The sequence below is a fragment of the Fundulus heteroclitus genome, chromosome 3, assembly GCF_011125445.2.
Source record: "Fundulus heteroclitus isolate FHET01 chromosome 3, MU-UCD_Fhet_4.1, whole genome shotgun sequence".
Classification (NCBI taxonomy): Eukaryota; Metazoa; Chordata; class Actinopteri; order Cyprinodontiformes; family Fundulidae; genus Fundulus; species Fundulus heteroclitus.
Window position 1 is genome coordinate 24,942,425 of NC_046363.1, and position 26,391 is coordinate 24,968,815.

At 41.3% G+C, this 26,391-nt stretch overlaps 1 protein-coding gene across 1 annotated transcript; it reads right to left on the minus strand.

Annotated features, from left to right (window-relative positions):
• Window positions 1-1,124: 1,124 nt before the first annotated feature.
• Window positions 1,125-26,018, minus strand: LOC105928491 (cingulin). Its single transcript, XM_036134039.1, is given in 22 exon segments — window positions 1,125-3,935; window positions 4,415-4,578; window positions 4,648-4,756; window positions 4,896-5,014; window positions 7,247-7,420; window positions 7,558-7,719; window positions 8,471-8,641; window positions 8,742-8,990; window positions 9,081-9,302; window positions 9,389-9,601; window positions 10,891-11,011; window positions 11,519-11,545; window positions 11,729-11,877; window positions 12,401-12,613; window positions 12,715-12,826; window positions 13,018-13,139; window positions 15,696-15,791; window positions 15,907-15,976; window positions 16,062-16,159; window positions 16,282-16,458; window positions 16,461-17,184; window positions 25,835-26,018. Coding segments are annotated over 21 exon segments (3,630 nt in total). The 5' UTR covers window position 17,184; window positions 25,835-26,018; the 3' UTR covers window positions 1,125-3,796.
• Between the last annotated feature and the right edge of the window lie 373 nt (window positions 26,019-26,391).

Sequence of the window (26,391 nt, forward strand, 5' to 3'; positions counted from 1 at the left end):
TTTGAGCAGGTATATAAGATTATCTGCCAATAGAATGAATATTTTGACCCCTAAAATGAGATAATTAGATATACTGCACTTGAAATAAGATGGCTGAGATTAGTTTTTTTGTATTTTAAAAGCAAAAATCTTATTCCATTTGCAGATAATCTTATTTACATGCTCAAATCAAAGACAAACACTAATTTCAACAGAATTCTTTCTTACTTATATTTAGTTCCCTTTTAACAGTGTGCTGCCACCATCCCGCCTATGGACTATGGGAGACGTTTTATTTTTTCTCTTCAGTTGTATTCTGTCTATCATGGAGTGCTAATGTTTATAACTGGATGTAAACATTTTACCCATCATTGCGCTATGTATTTTTTTTAGTAAAACAATCTCTTTCTGTAGTTTCCCAATGATCTATGTTATTTACTTTGTTAACTTTTATGAATTATGTCTCAGTTCTCTAATATTCAGTTGGAATTTGAGTTGCATGTTGTGAGCTGGAAGGCTCTAAGTGTTTTGCTCATTGGAATTACCAAAGTTGTACAATGTTTCTTTCTGTGTCGTTTTCTAACCTATGTACATGCATGGCATTAGAGTTGCTAGTGTGTAAAAGGGAATAAAACTACATAGAAAACAAACTTTATTTTTGACAAATGAATGCGATGTGAGCAGGATTGGTCTTGTGTGCAACAGTGTCATGTATGGCCATCAATATCCTGCTAAAACAACAACAAAAGCTGTCAAAACTAACGTGATTGTTTTTTTTTTTCTCTTGTGTTTTTCCAACGTCATGATTTACTTTAGTCCTTTAAAAGCTTAAAGTTAGCTTTTTTTTCTCCATTGTAATATAGGTCATTTCAGTAGTTTTTGGTTATTGCACAAGCAGTAATGACAGACTGTTTCCCCTGAAGCTGTCATGACAACTTATCGGACACATTTGTGGACAGTCTGGCTACAATCTCTTTACAGAAGAACGCCATCTTCCAGAGAAATTTGCTGAAACAGGAAGGCAAACTTATCAGATGTCTCATATTGTAGTTATCACCGACTCATCCTGTGTGTGCGTGTGTGTGTGTGTGTGTGTGTGTGTGTGTGTGTGTGTGTGTGCACCGATTCAAAAGATAACTCGTCAGTTTAAACATAATATTTATTGTAGCTAAATTACCCGATAATAGAAAACTAAAACATCTATTTTGTGAAGTGCAGTAAGTGGAAAATGTTTCCAGTTAACAAGTATCGTATAAAACCAGAATGTTTTCATTCCTCTACATTGAACAAATCATTCGGTACCTTTTTTTCCAGATTAACTGAAAATGCCAGTACAAGCATTAAATTTAATAATCAACAACCAATTGTTTAAAAGGGTAAACAAAATAGTTTCAAAAAAACAAAGACAAAGAAAAAAATAATAATCACAAGTTATTTGTTCACAATTGAAAGGCATGGCAGTATATATATATATAAATGTTTCACTGTCTTAATACATAGGAATGCATAGTAATTAAGCTGCCTTTACAAAAATACAGAAATTTGTAGTTGGCAGATGAAGTTTTGGCCTTTTTTTCCATTGCAAGAGGAAAACCACTTTATTTGGGCTCTCAGTCCAAGAGAAGGAAATTCGTTCTGCCTGCAGGCACGTTAAACCTGTTGCACTTTGAGCAACAAATCGGGGACGGCAAGAGAAGACACAGCAGGTGATTCTGACCTCAGTGACTGCAGGACGATTGTATAATTTACCTAATTACACAACAGTATAATCCAACGGGGGGGCAGCGGTCGTATCTTCAGCCCTTCTGTGTTATGAGCAGATTAAGACTGGAAGGTGGAGCAACATCTTATTTCAAACTAGCTATTTTTCCATTTCCAAAACATAGATACAAACAATATGTCACGTGTTTTTAGTGAACATAACGCGGCAGTCTCATTCAAATGTGATTTTATGAATTTATTATGTTTGATTAGCTTGATAAGTAAAAATCATCTGCTGCAGTTTCACGTGTGACAACAGTTTCCTGGTGTCCAGAATCCAACCAGGCAATGGCGGTGCTGCTGTTCAGGAGCTCCTAGAAGGTACGAGCACTACTGATGATTCTGATGAAAGTGACCGAATGATTTTAGCGGTTTGGGTAGAAATTGTCTCAACTTTTCCACTGGCCCCTTCTTGTTCAAGGTGCTAACTGAACTGCTCTGAAATAAGCTGGGAAAACACAATAGAGATGATTTAGTCATGAAAAGGCATGGTGAGGTTACGGGTGTCAAGGACAACTGAGGTTTTAAAATGTTACGGTATCAAAGTTGCAAAACTACAAGTTGTACCATTAATTCGGTTTATTGCTGCACACACCTTGTCAGCTGGCTGAAAGAAGGCTCCTTCACTTTTCCCTTGCTTACAAGGAAGATATAGTTGGCTGTTTATACCACAGAGAGTCATAGAGAGTGGAAACTAAAGGAGATCACTGCTTTTATGGTGACACAGTTTCACAAGATAACTAGTCATAAGTGTCGTGTCTATAAAGCAGCTGACTGTGTGGTGATCTTTGGACACTTTTTTCCTGCTTGTAATTTTGTTTTAGACCTTTGTTTAGTATTTTAACAAGACTCAGTTGAAAAACAATAGGTCCAGTTCATCCAGATTTTAAAGGTTCCCCATAAAAAGTAGCAAAGTGGCCCTCTATTGATTTCTAAAGGCACTCAACCAAAAAGCAAAAGACTCAGACAACATTGTAAACCCAAATTGTGATGTGAAAGATTAAAGATTGAGCTTGTAATGAAAATATCAATCAATGTAAAATCTACATTTATCAAGCTTCAATTCTATTTTTTCCCCCACACAGTCCTGGAAAATAAAGGTGACTCCCAGTTTTTGCTATGCTGCGTAGGAACGCTGTAATAAACCATGAAAAACCTTTAATCCAATGGGTCTTTATTTGATATTCTTGCTGAAGTATTTTCATCAAAATCAAAATAAATAATCCATATGTCACGTTGTTTAGCCTTTGTATGAATAATTATTTTCTATCTTTTTATTATATTATATTGTTCTGTTTAAATAAATACTACATATATTTACTTTAAGTTATCATACCACAAGAATCTGACACCGGCCCATGCCTGGTCATGGATAACTACGTCTGCAGCAGCAGAAAGCTCTCGCAAACCGTTGTGAAGCTTATCAGGAAGAATCTCCACCACTTCTACAGTCTCTTCCACCGCTGCTGTGATAATGACTACAATTTACTTAGTAATGACTTAGTAATGTAGGTTTGATCTGATGACATCTGGACTGGAAACCGCAGTAGAAAAACCTTTTAAGTGGTAGTAAAAAGAGAGATGAGTGAATTCGAAGTGCAAAGTGCTTCAGAAGCGAAGCAGCTCTGAAATGGTCCAACATCCTGAATTTGTTCTAAACATAAACTCAAAAAAAAAAAAGCATTAAAGTGGGCTGGTGTTCAGTGGCGGTCCAAGCTGCATATGCTGGAGTACCTTCAGCAGTACCTTATGTAAGGTCATGTATTGTGTGCATGACATGGGGGGGAGGGGGGTTGAGGGAAATTCCTCTAACTGCTGGGAATGTTTTGTTTCCTTACATTCATGCTGGGCTGGAAAAATTACTCCCAACCTTCAGCTCTACAATGTGTCGCTTCGGTCCTGGTCGTCCTCCCTCATTGTTTGCTGTGCGTTCCAAGCGCTCGTCTAACATTCCCCCACCCCCGCCCCCAGTCTACGCACGCCTCCCCTTCGTTTATTGTTCTCATCGGTGTTATAATGTCCACCTCTTGTTCTGTTCTGCCCACGGAGGTAACCCTTAGCAAGAGCTGGTCTGGAGGTTGCTCTCTGTGAGGAATGAGGTGATAGCGGAGGGGTCGTACAGGCTGTCGTCGTCGTCGTCTGAGCTGAGGGCCGATGAATCCAAAGCCGGCCGCATCGAGGCTTGAGTTTTCCTCCTATCAGACACACACAGGAATAAATGATATGTTCAGAGGAACGGTTTAAAACCTCAAAATGTTCTTTTCTCTTGGCCTGTTTGGCCTTCTGGCGGAGCAGCGGTCCTAGGGCTCCCTCTACTGGCCAGTTAAGCTAACAACGTGTTACTCCGGTGTCAGGGGAGCTGTTTGTGACGTAATTATGTCCACAGTGAATGAGCAATGCACAATGTCTGTTAAATAAAAAAAAAATACTGCGCTTCAGGCAGGTTGTGTAAACTTTTACCTGCAGTTTGTGTGTCATAGCCAAAGAATCTGTGTTCACTAACTAATGATGTCATATTTACGAGCAGTTTTATATATCTAGTCATGTAAAGAGGCTGAGGAGGAGACGCTGTCAGTCTGTTAGTCACCCAGAAAGACAGCTGTGATGATCTCAGCTCTAAGGGGGGCGTGTTCGATAAAACCGAGCAACAAACTCAAAAAAAGAAAACGCTTACTTGAGCTCCGTTTCCAAAGCGGTGACTCTGGCCTGCAGTGCATCCTTGAGCTCCATTTGCTCCTCCATGTCTCTCTGGGCTTTCCTCCTCAGCGTTTCAATCCTCTCCAGCTCCGTCTCTCCCTCGTCCACCTGCCTCTTCAGAGCCTTCACCCTCAGGGTAAGCTGCAACATGCGTTACATATTAGATCGGATGCAGAGCGTCAATGAGCTGCTTTATAACCGGAATTATACCTGATCTCTCTGTTCAGTGTGTGTTTCTCTCTCCTCATCCAGGGTCATGTTGAGCTCCTTCAGTTTCCTCTCCAGTCGACGTTGTGACGACAACATGGAGTTCTTCTCTCTTTATGGCAGAGGAAAAAACACTAACAGCTGAACAACTTCTCAGCCGTGTCATTTTCTAGGTTTTCGCTGTTAAGGAAACTCGTTATTTTTTTTTTGTACATGAGTGAAGCATGTTTTCTGTGCCTGTTGCACTGTACCTTTCCTCAGTTCGTAGGCGGTCCTCCAGCTCCTGAATCTTGTTTTCCAGCTGAGAAACTCCTGCTGAGGAGCGAGACTGACCCTCCATCTCAGCCACACGGTTCCTCAGCTCCTTCAGCTGCAGACACACAAACAATCACTGTTGAATTTAAATCTCCCTTTAAAGGAGGTAAGGCTTACACTGCAGAAAGGGAACTAAAAGTAATTAAAGTTCATCCCCATCATCTTATTTCAAGTGCAACATATCTAATTATCTCATTTTAGGGGTCAAAATACTCACTCCATTGGCAGATGATCTTATTAACCTACTCAAATCAAGCATAAATACACTGAATTCAAGAAAATGTTAATTACTTTTAGTTCCCTTTTTGCAGTGTAAGAGCAGATTAAAAATGATATTTCTTCATTTTGTCACAATACAAACACACATTTTTGCGATAGATCAACAAAACAACAGCTACGTTTACGTGCACAAAAGTAATCGGAATGAAGTACAGATCGGAATAAAAATGCGTCACGTAAATACGACGATCGGAATATTGTGATCAGATTAAGCTCAATCGGAATAAAATGTTATTTTAGAGACGGGTGGTTTATGCCGATTGACAATACAATCGACACTCATGTAAACACTCATCAGGTTCATGTTATTCTGAATGTGGGAAGCTGACCTGAGAACACATGGTGCCCCACATCAATGTGACATTTTTCTGCTTTGAGTGACAGAAATACTGGGAGCAAAACTGGCTTAGCTTCCGATAAACCTATTAGAAACATTAAAAGAGCTCAAAACTAATATTTATTTGGTATCACTTCATCTGTAACTAGAAGCTGGTGCACGTCCAGCCGGGTAACTTAAAAGATAAACGATCTGGTACACTACTGCTTTGTCTGCTTTTTTTTTTGTTGCTCAACAAAAACAGAAAAACTTCTTCTGTGGGTTATTTTAGGCAAATTTGATAAATTTGATAGTTGTAAAGCCTGGTAAATATAAACGCACATCATGATCAGATTAATTGATTGTGTGCCCATATTAATGATACAAACCGATATTTTGTTTTTTAATCTGAATACATTTCAACCCTGCACAGTGGCGCAGTGGGTAGCGCTGTTGCCTTGCAGCAAGAAGGTCCTGGGTTCAAGTACACCCCTGGGTCTTTCTGCATGGAGTTTGCATGTTCTCCCTGTGCATGCGTGGGTTCTCTCCGGGTACTCCGGCTTCCTCCCACAGTCCAAAAACATGACTGTTAGGTTAATTGGCTTCTCCAAATTGTCCCTAGGTGTGTGTGTGAATGGTTGTTTGTCCTGTTTGTCTCTCTGTGTTGCCCTGCGACAGACTGGCGACCTGTCCAGGGTGTACCCTGCCTCTCGCCCAGTGAACGCTGGAAATAGGCACCAGCAACCCCCGCGACCCCATGAGGGAATAAGCGGTTTGGAAAATGGATGGATGGATGGACATTTCAACCCGATCGGGAAATTTTGTGCATGTAAACATAGCTAATAATCATCATCATCTTTGTCATTGCAATATTCATTCTAATGAAAAGTGTCCTCTGATTTAAGCCAACCCTTAGGGCAGTGGTCCCCAATCCTGGTCCTCGAGGGCCAGTGTCCCTGCAGGTTTTACATGTGTCCCTGATCCAACACACCTGACTTACTTCCCCAAAGTGGTGTCAAGTTCTCCAGAGTCCTCCTAATGACCTCATTATTTGACTCAGGTGTGTTGAAGCAGAGTAACAAATAAAAGTTGCAGGACACCGGCCCTCGAGGACCAGGATTGGGGACCACTGCCTTAGGGGGTGGTGGGCTGCCACTGTGCAGGGACCGGGGAGCATTCAGGGGCTAAGGGTCTTGCTCAAGGACCCAGATGAGTGGCAGTCTGTGGGATAGGAACTGGGAAAACCTGTGCCCTGCTCTAGCCACTTGCATTGGTGCCATCTTCTAACTTTGGGTGATGGATTAAACAGCTTAGATATTGTTTTATAACCCAACTCTGCCTTAAATATCTCCACATCTTTCTCCCTGGCCTGTCCGCTGTGTTCCCTGGTCTTCAGGATGCTGTTTGCTCACCAATGTTCTCTAACAAACCTCTAAAGCCGTCACAAAACAGCTGAATTCATACTTAGCTTTTCACATTAAAGATGGCTGAACCAAAATATACACTGTGGCCTTTTCAGGTTTGCATTTGCAAAAAATGTTGAAAGCATTTTTCTTCCACCTTTTGTCAACGTATCACATAAAATACACTGAAATTTGCAGTAGTAAAGTAACAAATGTAGAATGTTCAAGGGGTATGAACACATTTTCAAGGCACTGTAATCCTAATCATTACTAATGCAGTTTGACGTACGTGTCTCTCCATGGCGTTCTTATCCAGCTCCAGGTCCTGCTTGGAGGATCTCTCCTGCATGAGCTCAGAGCGCAGCTGATCAATCTGGTCTCTGCTCCTGGACACTCGGTCCGTCAGCATCTCCGCGGAGCTTTTCTCCTCCTCCAGCTCCAACTCCATACGCTTCAGCTTGTCCTGAAGGACAGAAAGAAAAAAAAAAAAAAGAGAACTCTTTACAAACGCCTCCTTCATATGTATTCAACATCAACTTTCCCGATTAGACAGTAAAAAAAAAAAAGAAAAAAACAAAAAAAAAACAGGGAGCATCTTGCCTCCAGCAGGCGAATTTCACGCGTTTTCTCATTGAGGCCGTTTTTGCTGGCCTCTATCTCTCCCTCTAGGTGGCGCAGTCTGTTGGTGAGAAGCTCCTTATCCAGCTGGTGGTTGTCTCTCTCCTCGCATGCAAGTTGAAGCTCTTTCTTCTGCCGCAACATCTGGTTAACGTAGCAGAAAAAGATACCATAACGCTTTATTAGTTTGTGGGTTTCTTGCACATTCCTTATATCTTAATAAATTCATTTGTTTTAGGAAGTCAGTTCAGAAAGAGTATAGCTTCATTAAACACAAAGTGATATATCTGGAATGCATTGATGCAGCGTGGCATGGATGGAATCAGCCTGAGGCTCTGCCGACAAGTTGCTTTAGTAGCGACTTTCAGCTTGTCGACATTGTTTCTCTACTTTCTCGTCTTTTTGACAAATATACTCCATACATTCTCTACAGGGTTTAGGTAAGCATGCTAGCCAACCAAGCACAGCCATGGTCAGAAACTGGGAATTGGTGCTTTTTTTTTTTTATTTATTTATTTTCATACTACACGTTTTCCCTCCATTCATACTACACGTTTTCCCTCCACTCAATTTTCCAATAATATATCAATGGTTTGCTTATCAATGGTCAAGTGGTTGCGTGGGCCATAACAGAGCTGTATTTGAATGTCTGAAACTGTATTTTGGGTTTTAATAATCATCAGAGTTAACTGAAATAAACAAAATATAACTTTGTGTAATGAATCTTTATAATATATCAGTTTTAACTTTGAGCTAAATTACTGATGTAACGTAATATTTATTGGTATTCTACGTTACGGAGAGGTCCCTGTATATCAACCATTCATCCCCAATCAAAGAAAACTTCACCATTAAACATTTTATAAGTGACAACAGTTAAAAAAACAGCTTATACTTCTTCCTCCAGTCGCCTTAAACTCAGTTGGTTTCGTTCCAGCTCAGATTTTGTGTCGACTCCTTGACGTTGGGCCTCCTGCACCTCCTTTCGTGTTCGCTCCCTTTGCTCCTCAAGCTGAACCTTGAGATCCTGGATCTCTGCTTTTGAGGTTGTGTTCAGAGTCTCGTACTGTGGTGGTGGGGGGGGGGTGGACACATGAATGAAACGAGTTTATTTAACCATTTCCTTTTGAGAAGTTATGATCAACCGTGAAAACAGCCTCTCTTACCTCTTTGCTGAGTTTCTCCATGGCTTTCTCCTGCTGCCGTTTGGTGTCCTCCAGCTGGCTGATGGTCTGTTTGAGCGTTTCTCTGTCCCGCTCTGTGTCCTCCACACGTAGGCTGAGATCACGGTGCTCCTGGCTCAGCCTGGAAGCTTTTCTCTTGGCCTCATCCAGCTCAGATCTGAGGCCTCTTACCTCGGTGTGCAGGGCGAGCTCCGCCTCGGAGCTTTCTGTAGCTGTGCTCTGCAGCTGAGCCTGGGTGAATCACAAATAAGTCATCCTTTCATGTCTGCCACTTTTAGAGCATCCTTGAGAAGGATAACATTCAGAAAGACTCAGCTTTACCTCTAATCGTGAGAGTTTGTCTTTGAGCCGGCTGTTAGCCGCCTCCTGGTCCCTCTGAGCGTCTTGGAGAGCAGTAACTTCCATCTGAGCTTTACAGAGACCTGTTTTAGTGGTTTCCAGCTCCTCTTCAGTTCCAGAGAGTTTCGCTTTAAGCTGGCTCACTTCTCTTTGTGCCTCACTGAGCTTTTGCTCCAGTTCTGAGATGGTTGCTGGGCTGGGGAGCTATTTGGAGGAGGAGAAAGTGGAGACTGAGACATTTTGTAAGAGTAAAGTTAATATCTCTGAGAGTAAATCAAGAGTAAACCAACCTGCTTATTTTTCTCCTGTGCCTTTGCATAGTCGTCTTTGGCCTTCTGTAGCTGGTCCTTCAGCCTGTCGATCTCGTACTTTAGCTCAGCCTCCTGGTTCTGGTGAGACTTTTTCAGGGAGATTGTTTCCATGACCTTCTTGTCATACTCCGTCCTCTGCTTCTCCAGCTCTAACCTGGCCTTCTGCAGATCAGCGCTGCACCGCTGGAGCTCCTGAACACATTTATTTTTTAACAGTTTGATGTTGACATCTTTTATAGGTTATGACACTGCAGGTGATATAAGCTACTACATATACTGAACATTGGTATGACTAATTAAATAATTTGATGTGTTTATGACGCATATGAACTTTGCAGGTTAGAATGACAATACAAAACAAAAACATAAGGGGAACAAGTTTGAATTTATTGTGGATTTAGAGTTCTCCTTATCCATTAGATCCATTTTAAACAGTAAAATACAAAAGCTGGCCACAAAAAGGAAGAGAGGAAGTCACAAAGAAGCGAAAAAAGACGGGCATAACAAAATATGGACACAACTTTTAGACAATGGGAAAAGGAGAAAAGCCTGGAAATTCATGTATTTTCCCCAGACTCTTATTTCATACCAGATTTCTTTGGACTATATGTCACACTTTCTTTCGTAGTTTGGCTGATCCTGCGACTTACAGTCAGGTGTGACATATATCAAATAAATAACATGTTGTTTTAATGGTAAATCATAGTGACCAATATGAACCAAGGAGTAAACATTACAGTCTATAGCCACAAGATGGCGCTGTAAGCTTGTGAAAACTTTGTGCTGCTCCTGTACAACTTCAACAATTATTAAAACAATAACTTATGGACAACAACGACTAAACACGGTTTGTATGTTGTTTCAGCTCAAAGGAGGAGCCCAGACCACAACAGAACCGCATTATTGGGCTGTCCCTGAAGCTAATACCAGCTAGCATTAGCTTATGTGTTTTCTATGTTAGCTTAGTACGTATCACTGTTACTGTTACAGTTTGATTTCAGCGTAATTTTGACAACTTCCAGCATTACGGCCCAATACGAAGTGCGATGGCAAAAACTTTTGGAGTTGCTGGCTTGTTATATTAATTTCAACCTCCCAGGTATGTTCCATGTTATTCAGCCTGTTGTGGAAGTAAATATGTAATTGAATAAATTGCCTTACCAGATTAAATGTCAGTTTTTAGTCTTGGATTTTGTGAAATGCTTTAAGTAAATGCGACATATAGTCAGGTGGGACTTATGTTGCTTCCTCCTTATGACAGTTTTTTTACTGATGCATCTTATATTCTGGAGCGACTTATACTCTGAAAAATAAGGTATTTACAAACTTAAGAAATGGAAAATACTGAAACCAAATAGTTTTCAAGACTGCATAAGGAGCCTGTTTTAGGGACTAAAATGGAGATGATGAAATGAAAAGATTTTATGAAAACCTAAAAGGTTTTATGAGCTCACAGGAGTATGCCGGTATATTTACTGCACCTGGTTGAGCGCCTCTGACTGGCTGGGGTCTGCTGTCTTCTGCTTCATGGTGCTCATTTTCTCCTTAAGCTCCTTTAGCTCATCCTCAGATTCCTCTTTCTCCAGACGGATTTGCAGAAGCCTGAACAATGTTCAGAAACAACCAATTACAAGACATCGTACAATGTACTGCTATTTTAACATGCCATTTAATCACTGAATCAGCAGCTGCTGGATTGTACGGGTGAAAATCATTTATTTCATATGCGTACATGCGGATACTGCTGCAAATAATTGTATCCGCTAACACAGGAACACTTGAGTAGATTATGTTTTCCACTAAACACAAACAAATATAAGGCTACCCACACCACTCCTGTGTGTTGTAATGGTTTATGCTGACATATAGAGGTCACAGATTTTAATAAACAACTTTAGGAAGCAATAAAAACTCCCCTCGTATAAGAATAAATATGATCCATTGTTGGAGCTGGGTCATGGAGCTCATGATTAAGGGAAAGCATCCTGAATTGATTACGCTGTGTGTGGATAGTCTTAACACAACGGTGAGAAAGCTGCTAGCACAGTTAGCTAAATCTAAAACTTCCACACGTCTGTACACAAATGCTGTAAAATCAGTGACCCTCACTGTGTTTCATAGCTGCTGGCTGGCTCTCTGACAGAGAGAGGAAGAAGCAGTCACCAGAAAGAATGAGAGGGAGAGAGGAAAAACAGGAACACATCAGTAGAAATTTAATTGCAAAGAGAAAGCGTGGAAATACGGTGGTCAAATCCACGTGGAGGTGAAGAGTCAAATACAGAAACCTTGTGAACAAACCGAGCTCTTGGTTGAACTCACTCTTGTTTGGCGCTTCGAAGCTCGTCTCTGGTGGCGTGAAACTGCTCCATCCAGTGGCTGCTCTCGTCTCTGCAGTCCTCCAGCTGCTGCTGTAAGGTGCGAACCGACGCGTTCACACGCAGCCGCTCGGCTTCGATTCCCGCGTGAGACTTCAGCAGAAGGAAAAGAAGCAGATTGAATGTAATGCTCAATATTTTGAGCAATTTTCCTGCTCAAATTCAGAGGCGCAGCACAAGGACATTGACATGGACCGATATTATAGTCAATACTTTATCCCTTATAGTCAATGGACAATATTAAGTCAATACTTGATTTCAACAACTGAAGTACAGTTAATAGCAGTCGATAATCTCTTCTTTTATGAGCTCTGTCTAGTTTAATAATTCCCATCACTCAGGAACAAAAAGAAAAACACTGGCAGGCTTCAAGAAAAATGTACATCATATTAACTTTTCCAGACTATGATTATTGTTTTTGTCTTTTTTGGGCAATTTTTTCATATATTCAACAAGATATTTATTGCAAGTTTTAAAAAAAAAAAAAATGCTTAGACCACGGTCAGGCTTCGGTTATCACCATCCTTTATGAACCTTAAAAACCAATAAAAGGGCACATTTTTCACCCCACAGGAAATCCCAGTGCATCTAGCTAGCTGCAGCGAGCTCTCCACACCTGAGACACCTGCTCCATGCTGCTGCGGAGCTTCTCCATGTCCGCTCTGTACTGCTCTCGCAGCGCTTCCGTCTCTCGGTCGTGCGTTGCCACCTCGTCCTTTAGAGCGCCTTTCAACGCCGTGAGCTCCCTCTCTCTTTGTCTGAGTGTCTCCTCCAGCTTCTGTTTCAGCTGGCAGACCTCCATCAGTTGTGCTTGACTGGATATCAGGTCCTGCAGACAGAGGGAATGTAAATGTAGTATGTACAGACGAGATTTTTCAGTACATGTGGCTTTCTACAAAAATCCCCTGAAAGACGACGCGTCTGTCGTACCGTCTTACTGCTGCTTTCTCTCCGCAGCTCATCTTGAAGCTCCGCCAGGTGGTCCTCCATCTCCCTGACCCGGGTTTCTGCGTTCTCTCTGTCCATACGCAGCTGAGTCAGCCTGCAACGTAAACAAAAGACCTGCTTATATCTGAGAAGGATTGATTCAATAGAAAAGAACGGACGGTTTTGTTTGTGGTGCAGACTAGTGACAGTAACTACTTGTTTCTTTAAACCGTCTCAGCTGTGACTCACAGACAGAGGCATAAAGCCTTTCTTTATGTGTGAGTGTGCGTGCTCCTGTTCCCTCACTCTGACTGCGTTTCGTTTAACTCCTTCTTCTTCCGGTCCAGCATCTCCTGGAGCTGCAGATTATCGTCCAGGCAGGACTCGAGCTCAGCTTTCAGAGCGGCATCAGAGCTGCTGGCGGAGTCCTGCACACGAGCAGACGTGATGAATAAATGACGGCGCTGAAACACGAGGCGTCGGGCGGCTCCGGCGGAGTAAACAACTTGCTTTTAGGAAAGGCTGCTTTTACCCGGCAATCAATATGCATAAGAGCTTAAGTTATTAAGAGCCATTTGAACTTAGGACTTACTGAGCTACCTTAAACCAACGTATAAAGAGTCATTAGAGAAGATGGATTTTTTTTTTTGTGGGTATTTGTGTACATCTCCAACAAAGCCTGAAGGCTTTACGGATTAATCTGAGGATTAATCTGGAGCACACTCCCACAAAACCCCATTAGCCCTTCTGGACAGATTAGTTAAAGAGCAGAAGAAACACTGGAAACTATTTCTTCCTATCAGTCAAACTGAATAGCAGGTGAACTCATGTCTCATGTCCAGGCAGCTTACAACAAGTGTTTATTTGTTGGACTGGATGAAAGCCATATAATTAGTCCAAAGTTGCTCTATGGCTGCCAACCCCCTGAATGGCACCCCTTCAATAAACAAACTGAACTGAGAAAGTCTTTACGTAATCCAAAACGCAAAAACTATTGTAAATCTTCTAAGCCGGCCCCCCATTTACAGGACTGATTCGGCACAGAACTGGTGAGATGTGTACAGTGCAGCACTAGGGCTGCACGATTTAAGGAAACGTTGCGAATGAAAATATTAGTAAATGTTGTAATAGCGATTCAACGACACAGCTTGCGAAAAATGCAGAACAAATTAAAGTGATAATGTCTTTCTGCTTTAGGATCATAGCAAACAGACCCCTGATTATGTTGTCTGTTCAGCTACTAAAAAACAAAGAAACATTCATCATTTCCATCTCAAGGTTTTAATAAAAAGGTTGCTTCTGTCTGACTTGTCATGTTTTGACAATGAAACAACTTAGTTGTTTAGCTGTGGTTTGTCATCACTCTTTATCAGAATCAACTTTATTCAGCATCAGAATAAACTTCCCAAACTGTTTATGTTTCATTAAAAATCAAAATGTCACCAAACATATTAGGGACACTAAGTAGCACTGAATGCAGGGTGCTTAAGCTAACACTTATTGAACTCTAGGTGATTCTTTGCAATATACATAATATGTTCCATGACATTGCGATGACAACAAATTAGCAATGTTGTACAGCCCCAACATGCACATAAAAGTGTTTTTCAGAATACATGGATGATCCAAAATGAAACCTCTATATGATATTTTCAAACCAGCATTTCCCTGCTGAAGTTAATTGTGGCTTTTCTCTAATCCACAAACGGCAATATGTTCATACGGTCCCACCAGTCTTTGGATAAATGTCCCTTTGCAAGATGCAGAGTAACCTTGTGCTCTCTGCAGCCGTCGACCAGCTTCTGGCATAATTCTGGCTGACCACTCTTTATGGCTCAAATGATAACGCTCATTTATATTCATTGTTTTACTGGCAGGGAGTTTGATGCTGATCCGCTTTATCTATTTTAAAACAAACCCTGTTATGAGACCAATGTCCCGTTGAAACGCTTAAGTGTTCACATTTCAACCATCTAGCTAATTATTTTAGCTGAAATTGAAAAAAAAAAAAAAAACATCATACTAAATTTAATTTAAAAAAAGGACCCCTCAGACTGATACTACCACCTCAACATTTAACAGCTGGCACAATTTTACTTCCACTCCAAGCAAAATTATTCTCATTGTAGCCAAATAGCTCAGTCTTGGTGTTATTGGACTATAGAACCTTTCTCAAGAATATTTTGGCTCGTTCATAGGGGCAGCTGGATTTTCCGGTCTCTCTTAAATGTGCTGGTTTGCAGGGGCCATTATCCTCAGCCGGCACCATTCTTTTTTTCATTTTTTTTTTCCATGTTGATGTTAAACTGACTTCACTGTGGGCTGTGATACTGCCGTTTAAGTATCTTCCTGTTTATCTTAGGCTTGTGATTTAGTTGTTTCTCCGAGCTGTTCTTCACCAACTTAATCAATTTCCTTCAATCGGAGGATGCCAGTTCAGGCCAGATGTTCGAACGTTGGACACCACTGGTTGTCAAAGCATCAAAGCCGGTTTTGGAAAGGCGCTGAGCTCAATTTTGTTGACAATGTGCACTTTAAAAGCCAGGTGGTTGTTGCGAGGAAACAAAGCTGCTTGAAAGAACTGAACCGGCTCTTCAAACATCCAGCACTAATAATGCCACAAAAAAAGTGTGATTCCTCTGCAACCTGTAAGCTACATTTTCTCCGAATACCATCAGTAGAGCATGTATACAATTGGGTTTGTACGTATAATTAGTGGTTTAAAGAAAATCCACAGTAAATTCTCCCTTATTCACCCAGTTTTTGTACCCTTTAAATAGAGAGCGGCTCAAATAAAGCATTAAAAATCCCCAAATTGATGTGAAATCTAACACGCAGTCTTCCAACGAAACCGTAGCCCAGTGAGAGTATAAAACTTTGATTTTGTTCAGAGAAAGCTGGAAGAAACGGGACAATTATTACCTTGTGCCTGAAGGTCACAAGAGACCCCCGCCACCTCACATTTTTCTCTCTGCTCCACTTACCCTCCTTTCTTCGCGCAGGGCCGTCTGCAGTTGGGCCACCTTTGTCTCCAGCTCCCTTTTTTCTCTTATCCACTCTTCCCGATTGCTTTCCTTAGGCTGCTTAAAAAAAAAAAGAATCAAAAAAGGAGATGGAGCTGTGAAGCAGTCTATTGAACAGTAGGAATACTTGCTAAAAATAGTGTGGTTTTAAAAAAAAAAAAAAAGAACAAACCATTATGCTCTGAAACTTCTGAAAAACTGTTTTGACTTTGTTCCTGATGACAACATCACTCTCAGAAGAACTAAGGGGAAAACAAAAAGGGACGAGTTAGCTGCGACGCTCTTTGACCGGTCTAATGTAATCCTCAGGTAGGCGGAGGTCTGTACCCCTGTCTCAGGATGTTGTACACAGTCGTCATGACCTGCTCCTCCTCAAAGCTCATCTCTGCACACTGAACCTGGTCCAGCAAAAGGTCAGGGGTCACCTTAAGACATAGATCAGAAAACGACTCTCGCAATGTGGCATGCCTTTGTTTTATTTATAGCTCACAGAAACATCTGCTGCGATGCAGGAGCAGAAAAATATTAAAAAAAGCTGAGCACTCACTTGTGCTTCTGTCAGATCCACATGTCGAGGTTCCTCTGGGGCCCACTGATTGGCTGAGGGCCCAGGGACTCTGGAACCCAGAGTCTGGCCTTGTCCCGAGCTGCTGTGAGCGGAGGATGGAGGCGAAGTGTAAGGATTTGGGAGGAGAGGAGACGTAGTTCTGGGATGCTGTTGTGCCCTGGTGCCAGTCCTCTCTGCTGGCTCCCAGTTGTCGCACCGTCAAACCTGTTGATCAGTCTGTTGACGGGACTCGGCTTCCGATACGGGGGAGGCTCGTTAGCTTGTTGCCGAGGTTCAGGGTATGAGTGATTGTTCCTAACTGATGACTTCTCAGGCCCTACCTGGTGAGAACTAGCCCACGTATTGCTGTCAGAAACCCCTTCTCTACCGCTGACGCCCCAAACCTCCTCTCTGTCTCTCCTCACTCCGATCCCTCCATCCAGATTCCCATAGCTACCAGACTTCCCATCCCCAGGGGGTCTAGACAGCTGAAAATCCTCACTGCTGCCACCTCCGTCGTTGTCTAGCAGTGAGCCGTGAGACTGAGCTCGGCGGAGCGGCCCTGGCTGGCCTCCCCCTCCTCCTCCTCCTCCTCCTCCTACATCTCCCTGCTCTGCTCCCACCTCTGGCTTCTCCTTCCTCCGGGGAAGGCTGCTGTAGCCAGAGGAGTAGCCGGGCCTCAGCTGGACCCCGTAGGAGTCTCCCTTTTGTCCATCCTTCAGGACCACATACGGCATCCCGGCGATCCCCTGCACCCGGACCGCTACGCCATATTTGGACTGAGGTTTGGCCTTCGGCTGGGACAGCGGCTGCCCTCCTCCGGCATCACCGAGCTCATTGATGAAGCGGATCTGGACGCCGTGGTCCACCGGGGTCCTTTGGGCAGAAGACCGTGTGCTCATGCTACGACAAGCAAGAGGAAAGACGGATTTGGTTAGAACAGGCAGCACAAGAGGCTGAAGATGAATAAAGAAATGGACTGTGATTGGACACTTATTTAGCTTGATCAGGCCTCATACAGGTGCTCTGTTTTATTCTTTCATGCTTCCTATTGCTGTTGTGGGAAAACGTGGACCGTGAAAGGCTGGCAACCGTTCTGGAACTCTTTAGTCTAAATTTAACATTTTCAAGGAAATTCATCCCTCTGCTTTGCCAACATCAGCCGTGCTAAATTGCTAAAGAAGCTAAAGACTATTTACAATTTTAATTCCATAATCTTTCCGTCATCACTTAAAAAGAATAGTAAAACCTGCTTTACATCACCTGCTCTCTGACGTCATGATCTAAAAGATTAATGACTCTTGACTGAAGGAAAGAAATACTCAGAAAGATGTTTTTCTATCTTATTATATTATATAGTTCTTTATGTCAATGTCAAATTTATTTATATAGCACTTTAAAACAGGCATAGAACTGCACCAAAGTGCTGTACAAGAGGGACAACAACACAAATGAATAAAAACAAAGTATCAAACACTAGTTTAATTAAATGCCAAAGAATAAAAATAAGTTTTAAGAAGCAATTTAAAATGATCCAGGCTGTGGGCAGATCTAATTTGGAAAGGTAGATTGTTCCATAGAGAAGGAGCAACAGCAGAAAAAGCCCGATCTCCTTTCCTCTTAAGTCTGGTCCGAGGAACTGTTAGTAAAAGCTGATTATTAGAACGTAGGGTTCTGGACACGGGCTGAAATTTTAAAAGTTCCAGAAGATAAGGGGGGGCTACTCCATTTAAAGCTTTATAAGTTAATAAGTGAATCTTAAAATCTATTCGATAAAAAACAGGCAGCCAATGTAAAGAGGCCAGTATGGGCCTTATATGGTCACGCTTCCTGGTTCCTGTAAGAAGCCGAGCTGCTGCGTTCTGGATCATTTGAAGTCGCTGCATCTGTGATTTATCCAGGCCTCTACATATTGAATTGCAATAGTCCAAACGAGATGTGATGAAGGCATGGATAAGTCCTTCAAAGTCTTTTAAACAAAAATAAGATTTAACTTTAGCTAAAATACTTTAAAGAAAAACAAGGTCAAAGCTTGACAGAGATCAGAAATCTGTGCCATTTGTGGTCAGTAAATTCCTACATAGGGCTAAAGGTTTAAAAAAAAAATCTAAATGTTGTTAACTAAGAACATTTCCTTTCTTAAAATTATTTAAAGGGCCATCCCCACCAAAGACTTTAACCCTAACTAAGCACTCGTGTGCTAATTTACTGGAGGGCAATCATGTTTTGTAAACAGAGTCTGTTGTCACGCTGTATTTGGGCCTTTAAAAAAAAAATGCTGCTCATTCCCTTCTAATGCTGCAGAGCGCAGAAAGAAAGAAGAAGCAAAGCATAAAAGGCGTGGGCGGGTAAAAATTCAACCATGACAAGAAGAATCAACACCTACAGCCGGTGAAGGAGGAAGTTTATTCCTATTTGTTTTTTAATGCCACTCCGAGAAAAAGAATCCTTGCGATTCTGCAAAAGGACATTAGGAAATCTTTGTGCAGTTTGAGCCAATCATTAGGTGAAACGTTTGTGGAAAGTAGATATATTAACTAGTTAACAGCATTTTTTAAATTATTATAATAAAAAAAACATTCAAAACACAAGGACAACCATATCATTTTTTTCTCCGTCTGAGACTTTACAGCTAGACTGAATATGAATAATTCTTTATACTGTGGATGAGTTATGAAAAAAAAAACTAAAATAGCATCTTATGTATTTCCCCCAATCAGACCCAAATGGTAGTTTAGCTGATTAACAAATGACTCAATCCATGTTGCAAAAAGTTTGACAAACCTATCCAAAGCGGCCCGGGAGCTAAATTGATGGTGACTTCTATAGGAATAAACCAGTAACATCAAATGATAAGCAGAAGAGTACCAGTAATTTCTATGTTTGATTAAGACCAAAACAAACCTGACAATGTCTTCCATGTCCGAGGTTTAGCTGCGTGATGTCCATATATTCTGTTCAACAAAATCACCAAGATTTAAACACATTTACAGTTAAATCTCTAACCACCTAATCTAGTGAGAGAACGGAAATTAAAGTCTGAGCAGATGCTACGGAGAAAGAAAAAAAAAACTCAGTGTAAGATAAATTAAAAACGAGTGTGTGCAAATGTTAAAGAACATAGAGTAAAAAAAAAACTCTTAAAATGAGCAGTTTTACTGAGCTATAGAAGAATTGATCCCCTAACCAAAAATTATCACAATGCGAATGTTTGAGCACCTCATTTAAAATGTAAGGGCGATAGAGAGTTTATATTTATATCAAAGATAGCTTTTTGCATTGCTTGTGAATAGACTACAAACCGTCGGAGAAATACATTTGATGAGAAGAACATGCACACATTGTGCTGTGCTCAAAATGAAAAGGTGTGAATGGTGGTTGTGAGAAACCAAGGAGGAGAAACATTTAGCCGGATGAAGGAAGAGAAATCGTCCAAAGAAACATTTAGAAAATCGAGAGACAGGACACGTGACTAGGGCTGGGCAATATTAATATGTTGTTGTAAATTGACTGGGGTTTGAATACTTTTTCAAGCTACTGTAACTGGATTAGTACAGTAACCCATTCGACAATGGGTACGTTGTATAGTTTCCAAATATTTTTGTGTCTGAGAGGCACCGGCAGACGTCTAGCCAAGAAGTCTGAGCTGAATTAGTGACCCGTGTGGTTCCTCTATCTCAGCATCGTAGCACAAATAGATAAATGATCAGACTTTACTTTCACATTCCTGATTCCTACTGTTGATACAAAACCAGCCGCTTTTCAGGAACTCTAGGCAGAATTTAAAAAGCCCAGAACGCTCAGTAGAAGAGTTCAAAAATAAAACTCTCATAAAAACAGGAACACAAACAGACACCTCTGGAAGGTAGAGAGAACGGAAAAGTGGGCCAGATTTACCGACGCTGACAAGTGTCTGGTCCTTGACTGTTTGTGTGAACTTTGTTCCCGCTGCTCCCTATTAGTCATTAACCTGAGAGCACACACCCAGACAGGACTCTCCCCTTTGTGAGGAGCAACAAACTGGAAGTTTCTGTGCCTCGAATCATTTTTTTGTTTTACAACATTTGCCAGCCAGAACACAGACAGGTGCCACATTTACTGTTTCTGATCAACACCCCAATGCCTTTTAGCCCAACTCAGTGGGAATAAACGCATTCCAGCGATAAAAGCCCAGCGTCGGGATACAATGTGCAATCCGACGTTGCAGAGCTAGTTTATTATTGCGACAACGCAACCACATGCAACACTCCCTAATAACCGCTCCAACTGTGCACCTTCCACCTCGCTGCATAGCTCAGAGGGTGAGAGACGGGGAAAGTGGGCAGGGAAAAAAAAAAAAAAAAGAAAGGGAGGGTTGAGTTGAAAGACAGAAAACAGTCCACTTTTCTTCTCTTATCTGCGCTTCATGCGATAAAATCCAGCCAAGCTGTTACAGCGAGGCAGCAAGCAAACCCTCCCCTTCACACAGAGGGACTGACTGCGGAACTGTAACCCTGCATCAATTCGGCCTTTAAACAAAGATCATTTTGTCCAACAGAGACTTTCTTTTTTCTCAAGCAAAGCAAAGTTTCCTCCCACAAAGAAGCGAGCCAATAGGCAAAGCCTCTTGGCTAAATTAAAGGAACAGGTGAAGAGGACGCCTGTGCCGTCAATAAAGACGACACGAACAGGTTCCAAGGAAATTAAAGGTGCGTAGGAATGAGCTGTAGGTGGATACAGTTGCCAGGTTTGTGGCGTTTTTTTTTTCTTTCCCACCCTTCCAGGCCGGAAGAAGCGTCGTGTCAAAAGAAATATGTGCAGCCATGTCTGAATTCTGCTGCCGTGCGAGTCTTGCACGGCGCTCCGGCATACCTGTCCGACATCGTTTCACACAAGTATCACGTAAAAGGAGACAACAGTATATATATTGACGGAAGTAGCATCGACTTACAGGAATGCGGAGTTGGAGCTGAAGCCGTTTTTCCGGTCTAAATATTTGCTCCCCTGCATTTTTTTTCCCAAGAGTTTCACTTTTTATATATGTCAAAGGAAGAATGCGACGCCAGTTTGTGGGGATGGGGGGGCTTTTGGAGACAAACCATCAAATATTTCATAAAGCATTTAAAGAAAACATTCTAGTTGATTGATGGGCCAATTAACTGGCAGGTAGCTGAAGTCATTCACTTGTTTTCTTGAACAGCTCAGGCTGGTGACAGGTCAAAGAATAATAATTAAAAGTTTTTTTTGTTTGTTTGTTTTCTTGCCCTGCTCATTAAATTTAACAAAACTGGGGGAAAAAAGCAGCTTAATTTCTGTTCATCCTGTAATTATTATGTTGTGGCTTCTCTTCGAACAATAATCTAGCTGATGCGTAGAAATTTTAAAGATTTTAAAACAGAGTGTTACATAAGTAAACAGATACTATTCACTTAATAGAAGTATACATTAATATCTAATCTTCCCAAGATTCTGTGTATATGTTTTGCTATTATTGAACAACTTATTTTTAACCAATAAGATATCAACATTATAGTGTTTCTTTTTTTGCCACACCGTTCTTTAAATATCCTCCATCAGTCACTAATAACATGCCATGGTTTAATCACTAAAGATCCCAGAATCCTCCTGCAGGTACATCCCCCCCCCCCCCCCCAGGTTTGCTCGCCCAGCTTTAGCGAGTCATTACCCTGCAGTTATGCTGACGGCTTCTCTACCTCTGACTCCAAATCTAATTCTTAGACAGCGAACTGACTTTGGGGCCACCCTGCTGTTAAGATCCCAGAAGGAATGGAAAATAGAATTAGGAGAAGGCCGCCAACAAGGAGAGACCGAGCGGAGAATCGGATCCCGCTGAGACACGCGCTCAGGACATGGTTTCTCTGGTCCGGTCTGGTAAAACCAAACAAAATAAAAACATGGACGCTTCCTTTTCGTCTATATTCCCTTCTGTCATGTTTTGTACACGACAGAAGTTTTGTACATGTGCCTAGGTTTCGTCACCAGGGTCATCCAGCTCAACAACATGTGGCACGGACAGAGAAAAATCTTTGAACTTTCGAATTAAATGTTAGTTTGTATCATGCAACAGGTCACACATGTATGTTTTGTGTTTGTCTACCCCTCCCATTTCTCCCCCCCCCCCCCCCCCCCCCCCTCATCTTTTTTTACATAGTCTCTCTTTTAGGGTGGGTACTATTAGAGTCTCCCTGATTAGGATTTTTTTTTCCATCCAGAAACCAAGAACGAGTCATTAAGGATTAGGTATTTGCCAACAAAGTCTGATGCGTCACTAAAGAACATAAAATATATGCCATGTTAAAGCTGACAGACTGGGCAGCTTTAAAATGCTGTAAAAAATAACTCTTCTGTTCCATCAGTGTTACACTCACTGAACAGTGGGGTTTACGCTGCTGCAGTCTCCGGTCTTCTTCATAGCGACACATATTTTGTCCCGTCCCAAAACTGGATCTGAACAGCCTAAATGTGCTGCTCCAGCACAAGAGCTGACTGTTAAAAAATAAAAGCTGCTACAATGTTCTGATTATCAATCAGCTAAAACAGATTTAAACAAACTGGTGCTTGGCGTTGACTGTTGTGAGATCTAAGTAGTGTTTCAGCTGCTCTCTGTTCAGCTTTCTCTCTCAACGCCGTTTTCTGTGAACCGCATCAAGGCCAGAGGAAGAACATCGGACTGGCCAGATAGCTTAATGCCATTCAGAGTGTGAATCTGTAGCAGCTGAAATATAATGATTCAACCAAATATTGAACCAAAGAGGTTCTTCTCAATTGGGATATTGCATAGACTAATAATTTGATTCAATATATTGGACAGCTCTACTTGGGATAGAGGATAGCGGGTCACGTGTCATTAGGAGAACGCTGCGGCAGCTAATACAGTCTTTCTGCGGTGTTTGTAAAACCGTAGGAGTAACAAATTAGGGTTACTCATCCATTCATCCATCTTCTACGTCCATGTTCATGGGAAGTGTTTGTAGGGTTGTGAGCAGCTTGTAATACAGAATATTTTGGATAAGGATACATAAATAAGAAGTGATGAATAAATAATAACTACAATAATGCAACCACATGCCTGGTTAGGGAACATCAAGGGCACGGCTGGAATAAAATTACGGGAACTACGGCCCACAACAAGAATATTCCTCAATTTGAAGCTGATCATGTAAAATAAGGCCTTGGTTGGGAGAGCCTTATCCACCGATTCAAATATTGATCAGTAACTAAAACAAAAGGAAAAGGTACAGCTGACAGGTTGCGAGAGCCGAAAGGTATTCATATTTAAATATCTATTTAAATAAATAAAGACTGAACTTTCTTAGAGTCATTTTCCTTTTTCTTCTGAGCGGGACGTCATGGCCCGGTTGGAAGTAACAGTAACTCTGCGCCGAGCGGACAGTTATCCACTTGCTCCACGGGGATATTCTCCTTCTCAATTACACCCTTAACGTAAAACCAGACCCTTGTCCTCTCTCCAGACGAGTTACCACTCCTCTTTCATGCGCACACAAATGTCCATTTATTCCTCTTTTCACATCCAAAGTAGCTCATTGGCATGACAAAGCCAGACCTCAGTGTCACCAAACAGCACACAAATTACACCATATTAGAAGCACATAAGTGTGGCCCTCCCTTCCTGCACATTCCTGACACTTGTGCCTCTGTCCCACTCACCTAATAAAACCCAAGAGGCGGATTTCTGGGATTCTTACGTCACCCTCGTGGGCATCAACTGCTTGCAGTGTTAAAGCAGCGTGATCCGTGCCAAACTATTAGAAGATGAAACCGCGTCAGGAGCTCTGCAGGTGGAGAGGTGTCATTAGTGAAACGCGTGACACAATCCATGAGCCCTTCCCTACCTCAGCACTATAATCTTCTGAGATTTATGTCATTAGATTCATCTGAGCTGCTTTTATTTAATAACTGGAGAGCGAGAACAGTTTCTCTATGCGATTTTACTATAGTATTTTGGCCTCGTTTAGTGACAAAATGCGACTAAAACAACAGTCAATTGTATGCTCACCACTGTATTAAATACAACTAAATAATGAAACCAAATTATTTTCAGACTGCCTAGTTCAACAGATCCTAAAAGAACCTCTATGACCATTTGCGGACGGTTTCGGTATAGTATTTTTGCCTTTATTTAATGAAATCTAACTAGAACTCTTGTCATTTCCATACCTGCAGGTTTAAAAAAAAAAAAAAATGGTACAAAAGAGATGAAATCAAACCATCACCACAATAGGTGAGCACATTCCAAATCAACACACCCTAAAGATCACCTGTGACAGTTTTCAGACAGTTTAACTGTTGCCGTCCTGTTGCATTCATGACAAAACGCCATTTAAGTTCCAACCAGTTGTATGTGGGCCACTTTTTTTTTAAAGGGAAATAAAATAATTAACTCAAATTATTGTCCCAAAATACCACAATTTGTGGTTTTGCGCATCCTAAATGTCTAAACTGAGTTTTGTTATTGTAAACTGGTTTTATTAAATGGTATAATAAGAACAAAATACCAGTCAGTGACGTTTCAGTGGCATTTGATCATTAAATAAAACCAATAGAAAACTGTAAAACCACTTGAAAATTGTCCCTGGGATGTTCATTAGGATGGATTACCACCAAGTTATATATAGCTTTTGTTTTAAACAGCTGCCAGTGTAGAACTGATGCGTTATAATCAGGTTCCATCATTAAACAAAATAATGTCCCACAAACCACCTGCAGAGCAAGCATGTGATCTGACCTTTTTAGAGCTTTTTCAGAATATATTATGTAGTTTACAACACGTGATTAAAAGGCACCTTCAAGTATTTGCAGTTTCCATGATCATAAAATGCAGCCAGAAGGACAATCAATCATTTAAATAGGCCAAAGTGTAGCGGTGTGAGAACACAGTATTAAACTCAGCATCAAGTGTTGTTGACTCATAGCTGGGTTTTTTAAGCAAATTTGTAAGCACTATTTTCCCCTCCAATCTGTTTTAACATTCCTAGACATAATTGGCTTTTTACTGTTGTCACTTGGGCTATTTCGCTTGATAATTTTGAGACCCAGCTCTTGTTTATTTGCGACCCCCAGAGGGTTCCCGACCCTAACTTTGAGAACCGCAAAGGTGTGCAGGCGCTGTTATTTCCATAAACGCTATGTTTGTATAAACAACATAAAATGACACCCTACTCTAGTATATATATATATATATATATATATATATATATATATATATATATATATATATATATATATATATAAATGACTAATCAATCCTGAGGTGTGGTTGCTTCTCATCACAGAATTAAACAGTTAAACAGTTAAAAGGTAAAGTTTTCAAATTAATTAACTTTTTTTCTGTAGTCAACAAGCTGAACTTGCAAGTAAACAAAACATAGCATCATTGTAACCCACTGTACGTGAATTCGCTAAAATAGAGAGACAGGTACCAAAGGGCGACAGCAACTCCGTGATAAAGCGTCAAACTCTCGGGAAATCACACCAACCGTCCGTTCTGAGCCGTCTGTCGCTTCGAGAAGATCCAGTTCCGACCGAAACTCACCTCTTCTCCTTTAAATTATCTCCTCAGCCTATCTTATTGTGCTTCGTGTCGTCTTGTCACCGAAGATACTTTAAATATCTTCCCAGACATCCGTCAAAGTCAACACAAAAAGTGTGTGTAAAGCCAGCTCCTCTGTAAAACCACCGCAGCAACAAGTTCATTACGCTGCTGCTCCTGCTTGAAGCTGCAACCTGTTACCTTTTTCCTCGGGATACAAACCACCGCCCACTCCCGTAAAATAGAGCTCTCTGATTGGTCCGATCCTATGGCGTGGGCGGGATTTGATGTGCAGCCACCTTTCCCATTGGTAAATCCCTACGTCACTCACCGAGTTTGCTCCAAACAATTTAGACACATTTAATGTTCTAATTAAAGCTTGAAATATTACCATAAGTGAAACCGAAATGTAAAATATATTTTTAAACTGAACTAAGAGAGGGTTAAGATCAGTGACTGTCAAGGTGGACACTATTTAGTTTATGCATGTTCTATCAAATCTGTCCACGAGATGGCGCAAATATTCTCAAATAGGCACCACTGTCCCATTACAACAAACA